At 49.6% G+C, this 19,899-nt stretch overlaps 2 protein-coding genes across 2 annotated transcripts; both read left to right on the top strand.

The window, feature by feature from the left end:
- Window positions 1–149: 149 nt before the first annotated feature.
- Window positions 150–3,163, top strand: LOC125508892 (GDSL esterase/lipase At2g04570-like). Its single transcript, XM_048673689.2, has 2 exons — window positions 150–832; window positions 2,137–3,163. The coding sequence occupies exons 1-2, from the start codon at window positions 443–445 to the stop codon at window positions 2,839–2,841; spliced, it is 1,095 nt and encodes a 364-aa protein (XP_048529646.1). The 5' UTR covers window positions 150–442; the 3' UTR covers window positions 2,842–3,163.
- Window positions 3,164–3,443: 280 nt separating this feature from the next.
- On the top strand, window positions 3,444–4,077 carry LOC147971368 (uncharacterized). The gene is made up of 2 exons (XM_087526050.1): window positions 3,444–3,684; window positions 3,818–4,077. Exons 1-2 carry the CDS (start codon window positions 3,444–3,446, stop codon window positions 4,075–4,077), a joined length of 501 nt encoding a protein of 166 aa, XP_087382176.1.
- The last annotated feature ends 15,822 nt before the right edge of the window (window positions 4,078–19,899 follow it).

Here is a 19,899-nt window from a genome sequence, read left to right as displayed (position 1 = left end):
TGCTTTGCTCCTGCTGTCAACTGTTACAGTTGCCGCTTTTTCTTTTCTCTCCCTTTTCGCTTGCGCTGGTTTTCTGCTGTGGCTCGGAACTGTATAATATACGAGTCTGGCATGTTTAGCTGTTATAAGTGGCTGAGTCGAATGAAATTGGCGGCCCGGGTTGCACGTATTGAAAGCGCCACCGAAATTTGATTAACTACTAGTTGTTGGCTTGTAGTGCGAGCTCGGTCCTTAGTACGTTCCATGTAACGAATCTCTGAAGTGCCAAGATTGGCGGCTGCAAGAAGCCGCCGCCTCAGAGATGGATGAGCAAGAAGCTCGGCTCATCCTTCACCGATCACCATGCCTAGCGGCGCGCACAGTGCAGCAGCACTATAAATCTTACGCTCGGTGTACATGTGGACGCAGCCAGTGAGCACCCGAGAATTTGAGCTAGAGAAACATGTCCTCTCTGCGACATGCCATGCCCGTCGTCTTGGTCCTGGCGCATGCCGTCCTGGCGCTGGCACTCCAGGGCGCCGCCGCTGGTTCAGGCGAGGTCCCGGCGGTGATTGTGTTCGGCGACTCCACCGCTGACACCGGCAACAACAACTTCATCCAGACCGTAGCCAGGGGCAACTACGCTCCGTACGGGCGGGACTACGCCGGCGGCGTCGCCACCGGCCGGTTCTCCAATGGCCTCCTCCCCGCCGACTTGGTCTCCGAGGCGCTGGGCCTGCCGCCCTCCGTGCCGGCGTACCTCGACCCGTCCCACACCATCCACCATCTCGCCTCGGGCGTCAGCTTCGCCTCCGCAGGCTCCGGGCTGGACAACATAACCGCGCAAATCCCGGTAACCATGCATACTACTCCAGTTGTTCTCAGCTTAAAAAATAAAAAATAAAAGAAAAAAAAGTCTATTTTACTACCCTAAACAAAGTTGATGGTTCACATTACCCCCTGATCTTTATTTCGGTTCCCTTTACCCCCTAAACAATCCCAAACCGGACAAAAGACCCCCTTGGATGGTTTGTCTCAACATGCAGCTGATGTGGCGCTGGTCAATGGTGGTTTTGACCTGCGGGTGAGCCACGAGGATTAACTTAAGTGAAACAGGAAATTAGCCCATGGTTAATTAGAAAATGGGACCCGCTTGGCAGTGACTCAGGCGGAGGTTGTCGTCAGTGGGGAACCGCGCGTCGATGGCCAGGAACTCATGGGCTGCGGTGGCGGCGGCCGCGAGGTCGTTGGCTGCCAGGGCGCGGCGCGCAGCGTCGAGCGCGCGGGAACAGTCGAGTGCGGCCTCGACACGGGCCAGGGCGGACTCGGCGCGCGAGTGCGCCGCATCGAGGTGGCGGATGCGGGAGGAGAGGACCTCGGTGAGCGCGGCGGTGGAGGAGGATAACTCCCTGAGCGCGGTGGCGTCGGAGGCGGCGAGCGGGAGAAACGGCGGGGCAGAGCGGAGCAGGGAGGCGGCCGCACGGTCGAGGTCGGGGCGGTGGGCGGGGAACGCGTTGAGGCGGGCGTCGAGGGCGCGCTGGTAGGCGACGCACTCGTGGAGCAGGCGGGTTGCGGTGCCGACGTCGGTGAGGTCGTGGAGGGCGGCGAGGGAGGCCGGGTCGCCGAAGTCCAGGGACGGGCGGCGTTGGCAGACGCGTTGGCCGCCGGGGATGAGTCCGGGCGAGGGGAACGCGGGGTGGGCGCGGCGGACGGCACGGCCATGGATGCCGGGGGGCAGGTGGATCTCAGTGAGTTCAGTTATGCGGGAAGGGAGAGGGAAGAGAAGGGAGAAAGGAGAAGCAGGGCGTCAGGGCAGTAGCTTGGAACTGTGACGGTCACCGGCGTCATCCAGATGCGGTGGGGTCGCGCACGGTGCTCGGGATGGAGGCAGCTGCGATAGGAGGCTCGGGAGGAGCTCCTTTGTCTCAACCCAGCGTGACAAGGGAGACTCGCCTGCAGGTCAAAATCGCCCATTGACCATTGCTACATCAGCAATCAGTCAAGTCAAATCAACCAGGGACTGATTTTGTCCGGTATGAGATTGTTCAGGGGTAAAAAGAACCGAAATAAAGATCAAGGTTACCACCAACTTTGTTCAGGGTAGTAAAATGGACTTTTTTTAAAATAAAAAAACTAAGTTGAATTGGATGGACGCAGTCGGCGATGACCCTGGGCGAGCAGATCGACCACTTCAGGCAGTACACGGAGCGGCTGAGGCGGGCGAGAGGCGAGGCGGCGGCGCGCCGCATCATCGCCGGCGCCCTCTACATCTTCAGCATCGGCGCCAGCGACTTCCTGCAGAACTACCTGGTGTTCCCCGTGAGGGGCTACAGCTTCACCCCGCCGGAGTACGAGGCGTACCTCGTCGGCGCCGCGGAGGCGGCCGTGCGGGCCGTGCACGGGCTCGGCGCGCGCGCGGTCACCTTCGCCGGCCTGCCGCCGCTGGGGTGCCTGCCGCTGGAGAGGGCCGTCAACCTCCACAGCCCCGGGGACTGCAACGGTGCGTACAACATGGCGGCTGTCAGCTTCAACCGCAGGCTCGAGGGGATGCTGGGCAGGCTCGGCCGGGAGCTGCCCGGGGCGCGGGTGGCGTACGTCGACCAGTACGGCCTCCTGTCGGCCATGATCGCCAGGCCGTGGGAGTATGGGTTTGAGAACTCGGCCCAAGGATGCTGCGGCAGTGGCACGGGGTATGTGGAGACGGGGGGCGCGCTGTGGAGCTTGGAGAGCGCGCTGGCGTGCGACGACGCCGGCAAATACGTCTTCTTTGACGCCGTCCATCCGTCGGAGAGGGCGTACAGGATGATAGCCGGCGCCATCCTGAATGCCACGTCCCACCCGCGCTCGCACCGCTTCCGCTGACGCTTCTCCGAATTCGGACGTCAGATACACAGCTCCAAGAATGATGGAAGCAGATTCCATACATGTAAAAGAAACAAGTAAAAAGTCTAGTGACCAACAACTGCACCACGATGTTGGAAGTAAACCCAACTTCGTCCGGTCTGATCAGTACGTGTCCAACTAGTACTCCTACATGAGTTGGCTGCCGTGTAGAACTAGTATATCCTATACCGATTCATCATGTAACTAGGCAGGCTAGCTGCCATTTGTACCCGTGCAAGTCCCCAGTAAACCAAACCGCGAGTTGAAAAGCAATAAAGAAGAACACCGGCTCGACGCAAGCCTGCTGGCTATTCAAATAACCGAGTGCTGCGTGTTGCTGTCCTGCTAGAAGTGCTAGTGCAGCATAACTGGTACTCTTCACGTCCAGCAAAGGATCAATTAGGGATCAGGTGGCCAGCTTTGTACTACGGTGCACCTGGACGCACAAGCACCTCGTCGAGTTCAGTCAGTGAGTTGGTACGTCGTTGTCGGTAGTTGTTGTCGTTGGAAAGTACTCGGCGTCGGGACGGTGCCAACACACGATCGAACGAAACAGTGTAGCGGGCAACCGGGCTTTCTAGATGCAGCTCAGAAATCTTCTCTCTGCGGCGATGGTTGCTAGCAATTTCAGCCAGACCCAGCAGCAAATCGATAAGCAGCCCACGTTCGTTGAGCTGGTGCGTGGCACTGACCGGTGTAAGCTGGCTGATATGCACAAGGAAAAAGTTAAGGCACTCTTGATTTGCGATCCTAAGAGGAAAGCTCTTGTCCCCAGCCGCTTCTGCAGCTTCCACCTGGCCAGCTTCGACCATGATGAAGAGAGTGAGTATCTATATATACTTCCATCTTAACAAGTCACAACCGTAGACTTCCTTCTAGCTCTAGCTATTATAACCGGAAGCGTTCATGCTCTTGTTTGTTCTGATTTGTTTCTTTGATCTTTATTAATTTACAGCAAAAGTTCCACTTGGGCCACCATATGAATCTGATGCGGCTGATATGGCGGGTTCATCCATCAATGTCATCTCCTTGAGGTTTGTTAAAGCTGGCCCTGAGCACACATACCAAGTCGAGGTTTATGGCAGAGTTATTGCCAGGGAGGAGGACATGAGGTTGATTACAAATGTGTCTTTCTGTTCGATCGTGAAAGGAAGGATGCCCCGTTCATCAATTCAGAGGTATATATTTGTTCCTTCCTTCATTCTTATACAGTAGTACAATTTTAAAGGCTGGAAGGACTCGAACGAGGGACTTCCTAGTCCTAGTACAGGTGTAGACGCAATAACCAAGCAGCCACCAACAACTGTTATATTTATGGCATCATTCTCGTTCTTTTCTTCCGTCGTCTTTCCTCCCCCCCCCCCCCCCCCTTTTCTTGTTTCCATTTTTCTCTTTTTTTTTCAAATGCTTTTGTTCCGTTTTTATGTTCCTTTTTTTTCTTTTTTCTGTTCCTTTTTCTTCTTCTTTTTCTTTTGCAGTGTGCAAACCTCTTTAGTTTTATTTTTTAAAACAAATCAATGAGCTTTTTTTTAAAGTCGTTGAACTTTATTCAAAATCGATGAGCCTTTTTTTTCTGAATTGATGAACCTTTTTCAAAATGATTGAATTTTTCAAAGTTGATGATTTTTCCTTCTTGAAAATCGATGGACTTTTTAAAAAATTGTTAAATTTTTTTGCAAAATCGTTGAACTTTTTTTTTAAATTTGTCAACTTTTTTTTAAAAAAATTAACTTTTTTCAAATCTATGATTTTTTCCAAAATCCGTCATTTTTTAATTGATGGTATTTTTAATTTGTGAACATTTTGCAAATCTACTAAAATTTTCAAATCCATGAACTTTTCCAAAAAGATGAACTATTTTTAATGTTAATGGTCAACCTTTTGTCTAGGTCAACCATAAAGAAGTTTTTTCGGTCAAACCACAAAGAAGCGATCAGGTGTGTGCTCTTGACGAGTGACAACTGATCGCTCATGTAGTTGGGCCGGACCATAAAAGGTGGTGTGTGAGCGCTGCATCCGCTAAGTAGTGCAGCAAGTGGTGACTAGGCGCACCCGCTCTACAGGGAGTAGCGTCACACAAACTGGCGCACACACCCCTCTGTCCTGGGTCTGGTCCATTTTTCTTTTCTTTTTTAACCTTCAAAAAAAGATACACGAAGTAGGAATCAAATTATGGACCTCTTGGATTACTTCACCAACTTTAACCAATTAGGACAACTAACTTGTTGTGTCTAATTACTTTTTTCATTCTTTTTGTTGTGCATCTTCTCGGTCTGTTATTTTTTTCTTTTGTTTGGCCTTTTTTCAGTTTTATTCTTTCTATTTTTATTTGTTTCTTCTTCTCTTTCATTTTCTTAAATTCATGATTCTTTTTTCAAATTGATGAATTTATTTTAAGGATGTCAAGAAAAAAAGGCTCTCAGGCGGAGCCTTCTGGCCTATCGGACACCCTTTGTCGAACATGGTCTAATTTTGGACATCCTTCAACTGACCCCAACTTTGGAATGTGGACATTTCCCATGGTAGGCATCAGTGCCAGGTCTGAACGATTTTTGACACCGTATGCAAGTTGCGACACGTCTGGTCATTTATCGGTCTCTTTCACCGAAAAACTCTAGAAAATGCGTAACATGTCGAAAATCCAAACAACTTGGTATGGTGCCTTGAATTGGTCATACATGACCATGAAAAAAAATTGGGGCCATTTCAAGGATGTCAAGAAACAACGTGCTCAGACCCCCGTCGCCCTTACTCTTCTCGATGGCGAGCTTTGGATCCGACAACGAGACGGTCGATCTTGGCCGTCAACTCTCTCGTGGCCGCATGCAGAGTTGAGCCGCTTCGGACTACTCATTCCATCGCCGACACGGCTAACGAAGGAGTGGCACATCACCGCCAATGGATACGCGAAATTGGGGCCCGACACAACATTGGAGTAGCTCTGGCCCCACACAAAAATGAATAAATTCTGACAACAAACATGTTCCGCATGCAGGCCTGTATTTTAGGGTTTTTTCACCTGGAAAACCATAGAAAATGCATAGAATGTCATAAATGAATGAAACTTGCTATGCATGTTGGCCAAGGTGATGCCATTATGTGGGAAAATTTTAGGTACATTTGGTGTAGGTGAAAAAAGTGCTTCAAGACTTGCACTATCGGCAGACCCGAACGGTCACGGTCGAACAGGGTGTATTTGTTGCCATGCACGTAATGACATCAAATGGTAGTTTCCCATGCAAGAATGAATTCAGACACCAAACGCACGTTGCGTCACGTCTACCCTGTGTTTTAGGGGTTTTCACGTCTGCCCCGTGTTTTAGGGGCTTGCTCTAGCGTCTAGTTGGTGGAGCTCTAGTATATAAAGAAGATTAGGAGGGTGCTAGTCAAGAGGAAATGCATCAACCATGGCATGCATTGAATGAGTAAAATGAAAACGTAATAAAATGCCAGAACCGACGGGTGCCTGAGTTGGTCGGGTTACTCGATGCTAGAACCAATAAAAATTTGAAATTCTAATTTTGTTCACTTTCCAAATAAAATTATCATGTTAAAAAAAGTTTTCCATATTGAAGAAAAATGTTCACCATGCATTGGAAAAAATATTCACTGTGTATAAGAACATGTTCATCGTGTATATTCACTGTCCTCCGGGGTTTTCTCTCTCCCACCGGTCATCTTGATCGGCGGTTTTTTTATATTTTCCGATCAAATCTTGATCGGTTTGCGTCACCCATCGCCACCGCCAACACCATGCGCCTCTAGTTTAACACCTACGCAATCGGCCGGCTTCTTCACCGACCCGGCCCCGCGCGTCTGCCCGCCGGTCGCCCTGACCTTGCGGCCTTGCACATCGTCTGCGCGTCTGCCTGCCTGTCGCCCCAACCCGACGGCCTCGCGCGTCTGTCCGCCCGTCGCCCCGACCCGACGGCCTCATGCGTCGTCCGCGCGTCTGCCGGCCGATCGCCCCGACCCGGCGGCCTTGCATCATGCGGTGGCCCTTCACCGCCGTCGTTCGCGCGCTGGCTCGCCCCGCCTCTACTCCAACACCGACGCGATCGGCCGGCTTCTTCACCGACCCGACGACCTCGCGCATCGTCCGCGTCTCTGCCCGCCCGTCGCCCCGACCCGACGGCCTCGCGCGTCGTCCGCGCGTTTGCCCGCCGGTCACCCCAACCTGGCGGCCTTGCGTCATGCGGTGGCCCTTCACCGCCGCCGTTCACGCGCTGGCTCGCCCGTTGATCTACGCCGGCTGTCACCGCTCTACTCTGACCGGGACTCCTGCATCATCCCGAACCAGCGGCCTTGCGCCATGCGGCGGCCAATCATAGTCGCCATGCCGTCCGGCGTCGCCGGCTTCATCTCGGACTCCGCCGCCACCCCGCCTCCACCGAGCGGCGTCCCGACCTCGCGCGCGATCGTCTTGATCACCCACTCGCCGCCGCGATCCGCATCATCTACACCACGCGACCGACCTGGCCCGTCGGTTACGCGCGCCTCCGCAGGTCCCGTGAAGATCGTCCCGAGTACCGCACACCTCTCTGCCGATCGAGCATCGAGCTGCCGCTGCGTCGCGCCGTCGGGCCGCCACCCCGTGGTTCTCCTCACGACTGCATCGACTCGTGCGTCGCCGCCGCGTCGCCCCTTCGGGCCATATGTAGGATCGAAAGTATGTCTAGAGGGGGGTGATTAGACTACTTGAACAAATAAAAACTTAACCTTTTCCCAATTTTAGTTCTTGGCAGATTTTAGCTATTTTAGGACAAGTCAAGCAATCATCACATAATTCAAGCAAGCATGCAAAGAGTATATTGGCAGCGGAAAGTAAAGCATGAAACTTGCAAGAATATAAAGGGAAGGGTTTGGAGAATTCAAACGCAATTGGAGACACGGATGTTTTTCCCGTGGTTCGGATAGGTGGTGCTATCCTACATCCACGTTGATGGAGACTTCAACCCACGAAGGGTAACGGTTGCGCGAGTCCACACAGGGCTCCACCCAAGGGCAATGGTTGCGCGAGTCCACGAAGGGCTCCACCCACGAAGGGTCCACGAAGAAGCAATCACCCACAAAGGGTCCACGAAGAAGCAACCTTGTCTATCCCACCATGGCCATCGCCCACGAAGGACTTGCCTCACTAGCGGTAGATCTTCACGAAGTAGGCGATCTCCTTGCCCTTACAAACTCCTTGGTTCAACTCCACAATCTTGTCGAGGCTCCCAAGTGACACCTAGCAAATCTAGGAGACACCACTCTCCAAGAAGTAACAAATGGTGTGTAGGTAATGAACTCCTTGCTCTTGTGCTTCAAATGATAGTCTCCCCGACACTCAACTCTCTCTCATAGGATTTGGATTTGGTGGAAAGAAGATTTGAGTGGAAAGCAACTTGGGAAGGCTAGAGATCAAGATTCATATGGTAGGAATGGAATGTCTTGATCTCAACACATGAGTAGGTGGTTCTCTCTCAGAACAAATGAGTTGGAAAGATGTGTGTATTCTGATGGCTCTCTCATTGAATGAGAAGGAGGTGGAGGGGTATATATAGCCTCCACTCAAAATCCAACCGTTACACAGTTTTCCAATCTCGGTGGGACCGAATCATAAAACTCGGTCGGACCGAAAATGTAAACCTAGTGACCGTTAGGAATTTCGGTGGGACTGACATGCAACTCGGTAGGACCGATTCGGTTAGGGTTTGGGCATAACGTAATCTCGGTGAGACCGATTACACAAACTCGGTGAGACCGAGTTTGGTAATTAGCTAACCAGAGAGTTGGTCAGGCAAACTCGGTGGGACCGATTTGCTCTTTCGGTGGGACCGAGTGGAACTCGGTGAGACCGAAAAGTTACAAAGGGGAAACACTGAGTTTACATTGCAATCTCGGTGGGACCGATTCGCTCTTTCGGTGGGACTGAAAAGTTACGAAAGGGAAACAGAGAGTTTGCAACCCCATCTCGGTGGGACCGAGATCCTTATCGGTGGGACCGAATTGCTAGGGTTTGGCAGTGGCTAATGACAATTGAAACTCGGTGGCGCCGGATAGGAAAAATCGGTAGGACCGAGTTTGGCTTAGAGTTTAGGTCATATGTGGATATGGGAAAGTAGTTGAGGGTTTTGGAGCATATCATTAAGCACATGAAGCAAGAGGCTCATTAAGCAACACCCCATCCCTCCTTGATAGTATTGGCTTTTCCTATGGACTCAATGTGATCTTGGATCACTAAAATATAAAATGAGGAGTCTTGAGCTTTTGAGCTTGAGCCAATCCATTGTCCTTAGCATTTTGAGGGTTCCACTTTCACATCCATGCCATGCCAATCATTGAGCTTTCCTGAAATAATCATCTTGGAATAGCATTAGCTCAATGAGCTATATGTTGTTATGAATTACCAAAACCACCTAGGGATAATTGCACTTTCAATCTCCCCCTTTTTGGTAATTGATGACAACATATAGATCAATGCTTCGACAAATGATAATGAGCATGAAGTATATCGTCGCTTTGAGAAGTATGTGATAAGTAAGAGCTCCCCCTAAATTTGTGCATATATAAAATTTGCTTTGGACTGCAAATGCACAAAGAGTTAGAGTCATGGGTTACTCTTCCATGTCACATACATCTTGGTGGAGCGCTCAAAATGATAAGATTGAAATACATGCACTCATCACCAAGAATAGTGAATGATCACAAATGATAGATAGCATGATAATATTTAAGCAAACATTAAGTGTAGCTTATGATCAAACACATGATCATCGATGTCTCACAAATAATGACATAGTATCAAGCACTCAAAAAGCAAAAAGGTTTCGAAAAACCACCAAATAAAGCAAGAGAGAAAAGCAACACTCTCTCTCTCTCGAAGCCTATGATCTATACATCTTCTCCCCCTTTGGCAACAAGTTACCAAAAAGTTCCTAGAAAATGCATAGCGCTAAGTCGTCGCTCAGGCTTGATCTTCAGGTGGTGGTGGAGTCCGGATCACTCCAAGAACGAAGGCTTCTGTAGATGCTGAAGTAGTCGCTGGAGTTGGAGCTGAGGTAGACGCTGGAGCTGAGGCTGTGGCTGGTGCTGAAGTAGTAGCTCTGGTGTCAGCAACTGGCAGTGCAGACGACCTCGGGCTTCGTGGCACTCTAGAAAAAGCATGAGTTGTGGTCCTGCCTCTCCTCTCATTCATGTCCTCCTGGAGCTGCTCCACTACAGACTGGACTTCTGTTACCTTGACATCCAAGTCATAGAACTTCTGTTCCATGATCCTCTCTAGGCTTTGCTGATTTTTAGTGAGGTTGGCGAGACTTTGCTCAATTCTCAGTGAGGATGCAATCAAGTAACTGAGCTGCTCTTGCTTGGTCTTCAAGAAATAGTCAGATGCCTCCTCTTGAGTAGGCATCCTTGCAGCTTTTTCCTTCTTCGCCTTCTCCTTCTTTGCATATGCTTGTGCAGACGATGGCTCATTCTCTGTCATCACAACTTCATTGTTCTCAAAATCTGGACGGATGGGCAGGTGTTCCTTATCCAACAAATATATGCCCGTGCCCATCTTGGAGTTGATGAGCTCCTGAATCTGAGGGGCATATCCACAGCTCCTCTTTTGATCTGCAGCTATCCTCTTAATGGTTTCCACTATGAGGCTCATCACCTTGAACTTCTGAGGCACGTCAAAAACATGAAGCAGGTTGATCGCGTGGCCTCTGATCATCTTGTGATCTCCAGACTTGGGCAGTAAAGTGTGCCTTAGTATCCAATTTATTGTAGGCAATCCTGAGAGCAGATAGTGCACTGAGCCAAACTTTAATGTGTCAAGAGCTTCATTGGGGATTTCCTTGTACATGTTGGACATGGAGTTATGGTCCATCTTCTTCTTGGCATAGATATCCAAGTCCTCATCTTGCTCTTCTGGGGCATTGATGATCTGTGCCCACTCAGCCACTGTAGATTGGTACCTTGTACCCTCAGACATCCAAGTAATCCTTCCATCCGGATAAAAGTGTGCTGTGGAGTAGAACTGCATGATGAGTTCCTCGTTCCACTTTGTGAGCTTCTGCCCAACAAAGTCCTCTACTCCACACGCTCTGAAGCTGTCCTGAACTCCTGGGTAGTGCTCTTCATTCTCCTTGATGTATGTCCAGTCGACCCATCTCATGTCACAAACGATTGGCTTCTTGTCAAGAAAAACAGTCTCATAAAAGTCTTGTTGCTCCTTTGTATGAAACCAGTAATCCACGGCAGTCCTTCTCCTAGAAGCATACGGATCTGCTTCTCTCCATTTCCTGAGCCCTGAGTCTCTCCTGAGCTTCATGCCCTCAGCCACAGGATGAGCATCGTTGTGGTCTGGGATCTTGGGCTTGAGCTTCCGAAGGACACTCTCTTCCTCTTCTTCAATAGCTTCAGGCACTGGGGCCTTGTTCTTTTCTGCAGCAGGTATACTCCTTGTGTTTCTCTTTGGAGCTGTCTTAGGCTTAGATGCAGCCTTAGGAGCTTCCTTGGGCTTGGATGCAGCTCCCCCTGACCTTATGGCATCTCCCATAAGTTTGGCTGCCTTGGGTGCTGGTGCAGCAACCTCTTCTTCCTCCTCCTCTTCTACCATGATGGAGGCTCTCCCAAGCACTTTGGCTACAGTCTTCTTTACTCTCTCTTTCCTCTTTTTGCCCTCAGCAGCAATGGGCTCAATGGGAGCAGGTGCAGGCTTCTCAGTTGAGGCTCTAGCCTTTGACATGGGCTTCCTCCCTGCTGGCCTCTTGATTTTCAGGCCTGGCTTTGAGCCTTGAGCTGGCTCAACCCTTTTGGAAGTGGCCTCTTCCTCTGCCACATAGTCTTCATCCTCAGAATCAGACGTTCTCTTCTTCCTTTGACGTGTGGCAGCCTTAGGCAGATTGCTGGGTGTGCTCCTGCTGCCATCATCAGAAGAACTTGAGGGGCTAGTGCCCTCACTCATCACAACTTGCTGCTCTGAGAGGTTCTGGCTGTCACTTTGATCAGACATGTTGCAAACTGACTGCTGACCCTGTGAATAGATTATAGAAGAGATAGAGTGGATGAGCATCACAAAAAGCAGAGATTTTTGCAAAAGAATAATTCAAAAACTTAGTTTTAGTTTTCCACAGAAAGCATCTCGGATCTACCGATTTTCAAACTCGGTGACACCGAAGCAGTTTTGGCACCAGAACTGGTGAACTCGGTCAGACCGAGTCACAGTTCGGTGGCACCGAGACTGCTAGGGTTTCACAGAATTCCAAAATCGGTCGCACCGATAAGTTATTCTCGGTCAGACCGAGTTTAACTTGTGCAATGGCAAAAGCCAGATCGGTGGGACCGAGTTTTTCAACTCGGTGGGTCCGAGATGGTTTCGGCGGAAACCTAACCCTAAAATTTTCGAATTAAACCTAATCTACGAGCGTTTTGACTGGATAGAAGTTTATCAAACGTGGCAAGATACATGATGATCACAATGTGCTAGGAATCAGATTGAGGAATAGCACAATGATCAAGTCCATACCCTAGTTCGGCGTGGACTTGCTACGGTGGCAATGGCGGGGCAGAAATCCGTTGACGGCGGCGAAGACCAGCGACTGGAGGCTGCTGGCAGCGAGGAGACGATCCGGAGACCTCGGGGGCAGAGCAGGCTATCGCGCGGGCGAGGAGGTTTCGGAGAAATTTCCAAAATTCTGCCCGTCACTATATATAGCCCGACCCTGTCGGTGTGACCGAGTGGAACAACTCGGTGGCACCGAGATGCAAAACTGTGTGCAGTTATTGCAACTCGGTGTGACCGAAAAGTTCAAATCGGTTGCACCGAGATCGAAAACCTAGATCAACTTAATGAACTCGGTAGGACCGAATGGAGTATCGGTCAGACCGAGATTCATAAAGAGGTTTTGGAAGTTTAAGTCTATGACGAATCGGGGACTCCGAGCGCTCCTCACACAGAGTGGTTTGAATTTGACTTGATCAAATTTTGTGATGCAGCATGAATAGAGTTTGAGACGAGAAAAGCATAGATAGCTAGAGGAGGTTCTTAGGCATTCTTGTCCATCCACTTGGCAAAAGAAGAAAAAGCCAACCAATCAAAGCAACAAGTGGATGTCCTTGAATGGGTAAAATATGCAATCAGCATGCTCACACAACAAGATAGCAAATGAAATATGTGGCAAAGCATGCACAACCAATTCTAGCATCTATCAAGCAATTTGCGATGACTAGGTCATCTATATATGAGTATATTGACTTAGGAGTCAAGTGAGAACACTTGATCGTAGGTCATACTCATCGTTTAGGCTCAAGTGGGGTTACCACTTTTACATGAAGCATTGTTTTGTTCACATCTTTAGAGTTGCTTTAGCTCAAGTCTTAGAGTAAAGCTCCCCCTAGATGTGATATCCCCCCTAAGAGGGATGAACTAACCTTGGGTTTTGTCGATGATGACTTCATGTAGATATTGAAGATGTGGATGCTCAATGTTGATGTAGATCTCTTGGAGCTATCCTTTTGAGTGAATTGCACTTTCAATACCTACATGGGTTAGTCCCACAAGGAACAAACAAGGATATCCATAGACATAGAGTGATGCATGCAAAAGATGATGTCCATGAAAGCTTTTTAGGTTACCTTGTCCCTTGTCTTACCAACAAGAGGGTTTGTGACTCCTTGAACTAGTGCAAGATGTGGAATTTGATTGCACTTGTTCTTGCCAAAATGATATGAGTGAAGTATGTTGGCGGAGTCACCCTCAAGAACTCTCTAGTTCTTCTTCTTTTGGATCCACATCATCTTGATGGGAATCCTTGGAGTTGTAGTCATACTTGATGAAGTGGAATTTGAAGTAGTCTTGGGAATCCACTTGACTAAGGTCTTTGGAGCTTCTTCAAATGCATCAATTTCCTGTTGAAGCTTGTCCTTGCCTTTTTGCTCGTAGTCTTGTGGTGGAAGATCATCTTGAGCTTGTGTCCCCTTGAAAGAAGTATACTTCTCTTGTTGAGGGACAAACTTCGTCTTGGGGTATTAATCTTCTTCCCATTCAACTCCATTGGCATTGAATTTTCGTTCAAAACCAACACCTTGATTCTTCCGGTGCAATCCTTGCTTGCGCACAATTTCCTCAAATTGCTTACTCCCGGCAAGGCTTTTGTACACTCCTTTCTCTATAATTCCCTTCAATAAGCTATTTTCTTGCTCAAGTGTAACTTGGCTAAGAGAATCATTAGTGGAATCAAGAGAACTACTAGAAGCAACAATATTGGATTTAGCATGATCATTGTTACTACTAGAGGAAGAATCTTTCTTGTTGCTAGACTTGACTTGAGGCATGTAAGTGGATAAGAGTAAACGCTTGGCAATGTAAGAAGAACTTTTCTTGCGGAGATCATCATTGATTGCCTTTAAGAACTCATGCTCTTGCTCAAGATTGAGCTTTTCAAAGCGTAACTTCTCATGAGCTCTTAAAAGCTCTCGATGATCTTCGAAGATAGTGTCATGAGCTAACTTAAGAGTTTTTAGTTCTTTAGTTAGAGCCTCAATCTTCTCCTTATCATTGTCATTCGTTTTATCTTGATTAGCATGATTAAATGGTCTTTCATCATATTATTCATCACTAGAGTTGTCATCAAGCAAGTCATCACCTAACAAGTCATCTTCATCACTATTGAAATCAACATACTCAGGGTGTGTTACCTTAGGACCTTTGGCCATGAAGCATCTTCCAATTCCTTCATTTGGTGAGTCAAATATGTCGTAGGAGTTGGATGACACAAGTGCTAGACCGGCAACACCTTCATCTTGAGTTTCTTCGGAGTCAGAGTGATAACTTCTCTCGGAGTGGCTGTCGGAGTCGGAGCCGGATACCCATTCACCAACATGAGCTTGATGTCTTCGTCTTGTGTAGCTCCTTGATGATTTTTCCTTCCTTTCCGAATCCTTGCTTCTCCGTGAGTATCTTCGTTCATAATGATCATCTCTACTCCTTCTCTCTCTTGGTGGTGATCCTTTGCTTCGTCTTTTTGGAGAATCTTCTCTTCTCTTGTAGGGAGCCGTACACTCATTGGAATAGTGTCCGGGTCTTCCACAATTGTAACAGTTTCGCTCTCGACTAGAAGATCTTTTGTCATTGTAGGACCTTGACTTGGAGCTTCTATCTTTGCTTCTACTCTTGTAGAACTTGTTGAAGTTCTTCACCATTAAGCTCAATTCTTCATTGAAGTCTTGTTTCTCACTTGATGATGTAGGGGCTTCACATGAGGCTTTGTAGGCACCACTTGATTTGTTGTGAATTTCCTTTTTATCCTTAAGTGACATCTCATGAGCAACAATCCTTCCAATCACCTCCATTGGCTTGAGATCTTTGTAATTGGGCATCATTTGGATCAATGTGCACACGGTATCATATTTTCCATCCAAGGCTCTTAGAATCTTCTTGATGATGAATTTATCGGTCATCTCTTCACTTCCTAAGCCGGCAATCTCATTTGTGATGAGAGCAAGCCTAGAGTACATTTCAGCGACACCTTCACCATCCTTCATCTTGAACTTGTCAAGTTGGCTTTGAAGCACATCCAACTTGGATTCCTTGATGGACTCGGTACCTTCGTGCATATCAATCAAAGTGTCCCAAATTTCCTTTGCATTCTCAAGGCGGCTGATTTTGTTGAATTCTTCGGGGCACAATCCGTTGAAGAGAATATGACAAGCTTGAGCATTGTATTGCAACATCTTCAACTCATCCGCGGTAGCTTCACGGTTTGGTTCTTTCCCATCAAAGAAGTCACCTTGCAAACCAACACACACAATAGCCCAAACGGCGGGGTTATGTCCAAGAATATGCATTTTCATTTTATGCTTCCAACTAGCAAAATTAGTACCATCAAAGTAAGGACCTCTACGGTGATAATTTCCCTCGCTAGACGCCATACTCTCCTAGGTTGTGAAACCAAGGCTATGACCACCAAAAGCTATGGAGATCAAGCAAATGGAGACCAAAGCTCTGATACCACTTGTAGGATCAAAAGTATGTCTAGAGGGGGGTGATTAGACTACTTGACCAAATAAAAACTTAACCTTTTCCCAATTTTAGTTCTTGGCAGATTTTAGCTATTTTAGGGCAAGTCAAGCAATCATCACATAATTCAAGCAAGCATGCAAAGAGTATATTGGCAGCGGAAAGTAAAGCATGAAACTTGCAAGAATATAAAGGGAAGGGTTTGGAGAATTCAAACGCAATTGGAGACACGGATGTTTTTCCCGTGGTTCGGATAGGTGGTGTTATCCTACATCCACGTTGATGGAGACTTCAACCCACGAAGGGTAACGGTTGCGCGAGTCCACACAGGGCTCCACGCAAGGGCAACGGTTGCGCGAGTCCACGGAGGGCTCCACCCACGAAGGGTCCACGAAGAAGCAACCACCCACAAAGGGTCCACGAAGAAGCAACCTTGTCTATCCCACATGGCCATCGCCCACGAAGGACTTGCCTCACTAGCGGTAGATCTTCACGAAGTAGGCGATCTCCTTGCCCTTACAAACTCCTTGGTTCAACTCCACAATCTTGTCGAAGGCTCCCAAGTGACACCTAGCCAATCTAGGAGACACCACTCTCCAAGAAGTAACAAATGGTGTGTAGGTAATGAACTCCTTGCTCTTGTGCTTCAAATGATAGTCTCCCCAACACTCAACTCTCTCTCATAGAATTTGGATTTGGTGGAAAGAAGATTTGAGTGGAAAGCAACTTGGGAAGGCTAGAGATCAAGATTCATATGGTAGGAATGGAATGTCTTGATCTCAACACATGAGTAGGTGGTTCTCTCCCAGAACAAATGAGTTGGAAAGATGTGTGTGTTCTGATGGCTCTCTCACTGAATGAGAAGGAGGTGGAGGGGTATATATAGCCTCCACTCAAAATCCAACCGTTACTCAGTTTTCCAATCTCGGTGGGACCGAATCATAAAACTCGGTCGGACCGAAAATGTAAACCTAGTGACCGTTAGGAATTTCGGTGGGACTGACATGCAACTCGGTAGGACCGATTCGGTTAGGGTTTGGGCATAACGTAATCTCGGTGAGACCGATTACACAAACTCGGTGAGACCGAGTTTGGTAATTAGCTAACCAGAGAGTTGGTCAGGCAAACTCAGTGGGACCGATTTGCTCTTTCGGTGGGACCAAGTGGAACTCGGTGAGACCGAAAAGTTACAAAGGGGAAACACTGAGTTTACATTGCAATCTCGGTGGGACCGATTCGCTCTTTCGGTGGGACCGAAAAGTTACGAAAGGGAAACAGAGAGTTTGCAACCCCATCTCGGTGGGACCGAGATCCTTATCGGTAGGACCGAATTGCTAGGGTTTGGCAGTGGCTAATGACAATTGAAACTCGGTGGCGCCGGATAGGAAAAATCGGCAGGACCGAGTTTGGCTTAGAGTTTAGGTCATATGTGGATATGGGAAAGTAGTTGAGGGTTTTGGAGCATATCATTAAGCACATGAAGCAAGAGGCTCATTAAGCAACACCTCATCCCTCCTTGATAGTATTGGCTTTTCCTATGGACTCAATGTGATCTTGGATCACTAAAATATAAAATGAGGAGTCTTGAGCTTTTGAGCTTGAGCCAATCCATTGTCCTTAGCATTTTGAGGGTTCCACTTTCACATCCATGCCATGCCAATCATTGAGCTTTCCTGAAATAATCATCTTGGAATAGCATTAGCTCAATGAGCTATATGTTGTTATGAATTACCAAAACCACCTAGGGATAGTTGCACTTTCACCATAGTGCCGCGATACGCGGTCCTCGCCTTCACCCCGAGGCCGTCCCTGCAATTGCACCGACCCGCGCTCCGCCGCTGCGCTAGCCTCTTCGGACTGTAGCGCCACGGCCTGTGGTCCCCGCCGCCGCCCCGGTCTTCCCGCTATTGCCCTGACATGCCCGCCGCCGCTGCATCGCCCCTTCGGGCCGTAGCGCCGCGGCCCGTGGTCCGCTCCACCGTCACCGCACGTCGACCTCCCGTGGTATGCGTCGCGCCGTCTTCCTTGGCGCAGGAATGCCACCATCCGCGCCTGTCTTCGTCACACTGTCAGGGTTCTTTGCCTACTTCAAGCACCACCGCCGCACTCCTAACCTGGCCGCCGCTGCCCGTCCACCCTGTTCGTCTTCGTCTAGCACCAGCCCGCCGCCAGCGTCGCTGTCATCTACCCCGACCACTTCATCTACTCCGACCACCGTTGGTAAGATCGGCCCCGCGCCGATGGACTCCGCAATCGTCGTCGAGTTCTTCTCTGCTGGCCCCTTCGACTCCTTCGACATGGCGTACAACTCGTGCAGGTCCCTTGTCTACGCATACCCGGTGCTGGCAACACCGATGCGTGCCTTCATCCACGACATGTCCTCGGGCCTGGCAAGCCTGGTCGGCGCTTTGTCAACTTCGTCTTCGTTCGTCTACGCATGCCCGGTGCTGGCAACACCGGTGCGTGCCTTCGTCCATGATGTGTCCCCGGGCTTGGCAAACCCATCGTGACACGTCGTCAACAACATCTTCTTCCTGGCGCGCCACTACTTCGACATCACTACGCCCACGCTAACTCGGCGCCCCCTTGCACCCGCGGCGACTTCCTCGACACCGGCCACCCCGACTCGACATCGACTACGGCGTTCTTCGCACCGCTACCTCGACTACGGCTCCACCACCCACGCTCTCGGCTACCTTGACAACGACACAAAGGGCTACCGCCTTGCTTGAGCAATCTCGTCGGTTTTCACTCCAGCCACGACTCCGCGATGCATCGACCGTTACGACTGTGGGGGGGGGGGGTGTCCGTCGGCTTGCCTTCGGATTCTTCTCCAGTCTCACTGTGTGTGTCGCTACCATTGTGACTGCGGGGGGATATTGAGTAACGTGATTGTATTAGGAAACATGGGATAAACTAGGAAGTATTCTGGCTTGTCTTGTACTCCAAGTAGATCATGTACTCCTATTTATATGCCCACGAGGCTCAAGCAATACAACGAACATTACACCAATCCCTCTCTCCTTTCTAACAGGGTCGAACGTTGATGTAATTATTGGAGGGCATGGCAGCCTCTCCCTTACCTATGTCGTGGCAGTAAGAATTGTGGTCTTCTGGCTCCCTTAGCAATGAATTTGATTTTCCTGCATAAATTTCAGATAGCATAATAATTAGTAAAATCTTGTGCAACGATCTAAGAGCATCTCCAACTGGTGCGCTAAACAGGCGCCGCGCCGCAAATATACCCAGTTTAGCGCGCGCGCAACCCGGCGGGTGGCTCCAGTGGGCGCGCAATAACCGCGCGCGCGGTATAAGGAGTTGGGCGCGCGGCAGGAATCGCTATCTCGCGTGGTGTATTTGGGGCGCCCGCTTCCGCGCGCGGCACACTCGAGCGCTCGCGCTGCACTCTGCCTTCTCCGCCTCCAACGCCCCGCGCGCGCCGGCGCCGGTGACCCGCACCCCATGGACACACGCGCCGGCACCCCGCTCACCCCGTCCTATAGCCGCGACCTCGCCGCCGCCGCAAACCCTAGCCCGGGTGGCGTTGGCCTCGCCTCCGCCGGAGCTCCTCTGACCATCGGTCTCGCGCGCGGCCTCTTCATGCCGCCGCGGATGACCTCGGCGGCGGGTGGCGTCGCGCCGGCGCTGGCCCGAGCCACCGCCCCTTCCTCCTCAAAGCTCCCCAATGCGGCGCGGCCAAAGAAGGGCAAGACATCAGCGAAGAAAAACAAGGCGGCGGACGGCTTTGGCACCTCCAAGGCGAGGAGGAAGAAGCTTGCGGGGCGTGTGATGACCCACAAGTATAGGGGGTCTATTGTAGTCCTTTCGATACGTAAGAGTGTCGAACCCAACGAGGAGCAGAAGGAAATGATAAGCGGTTTTCAGCAAGGTATTCTCTGCAAGTACTGAAATAAGTGGTAACAGATAGTTTTGTAATAAGGTAAATTGTAACGAGCAACAAGTAAAAAAAGTAAATAAGGTGCAGCAAGGTGGCCCAATCCTTTTTGTAGCAAAGGACAAGCCGTAACAAACTCTTATCATAGGAA

Source organism: Triticum urartu, chromosome 5A (genome assembly GCF_056163025.1).
Source record: "Triticum urartu cultivar PI428250 chromosome 5A, HENAU_Tu73, whole genome shotgun sequence".
Lineage (NCBI taxonomy): Eukaryota > Viridiplantae > Streptophyta > Magnoliopsida > Poales > Poaceae > Triticum > Triticum urartu.
Note: the sequence above shows the minus strand (reverse complement) of the source record. Positions and strands in the feature narration are given on the sequence as shown.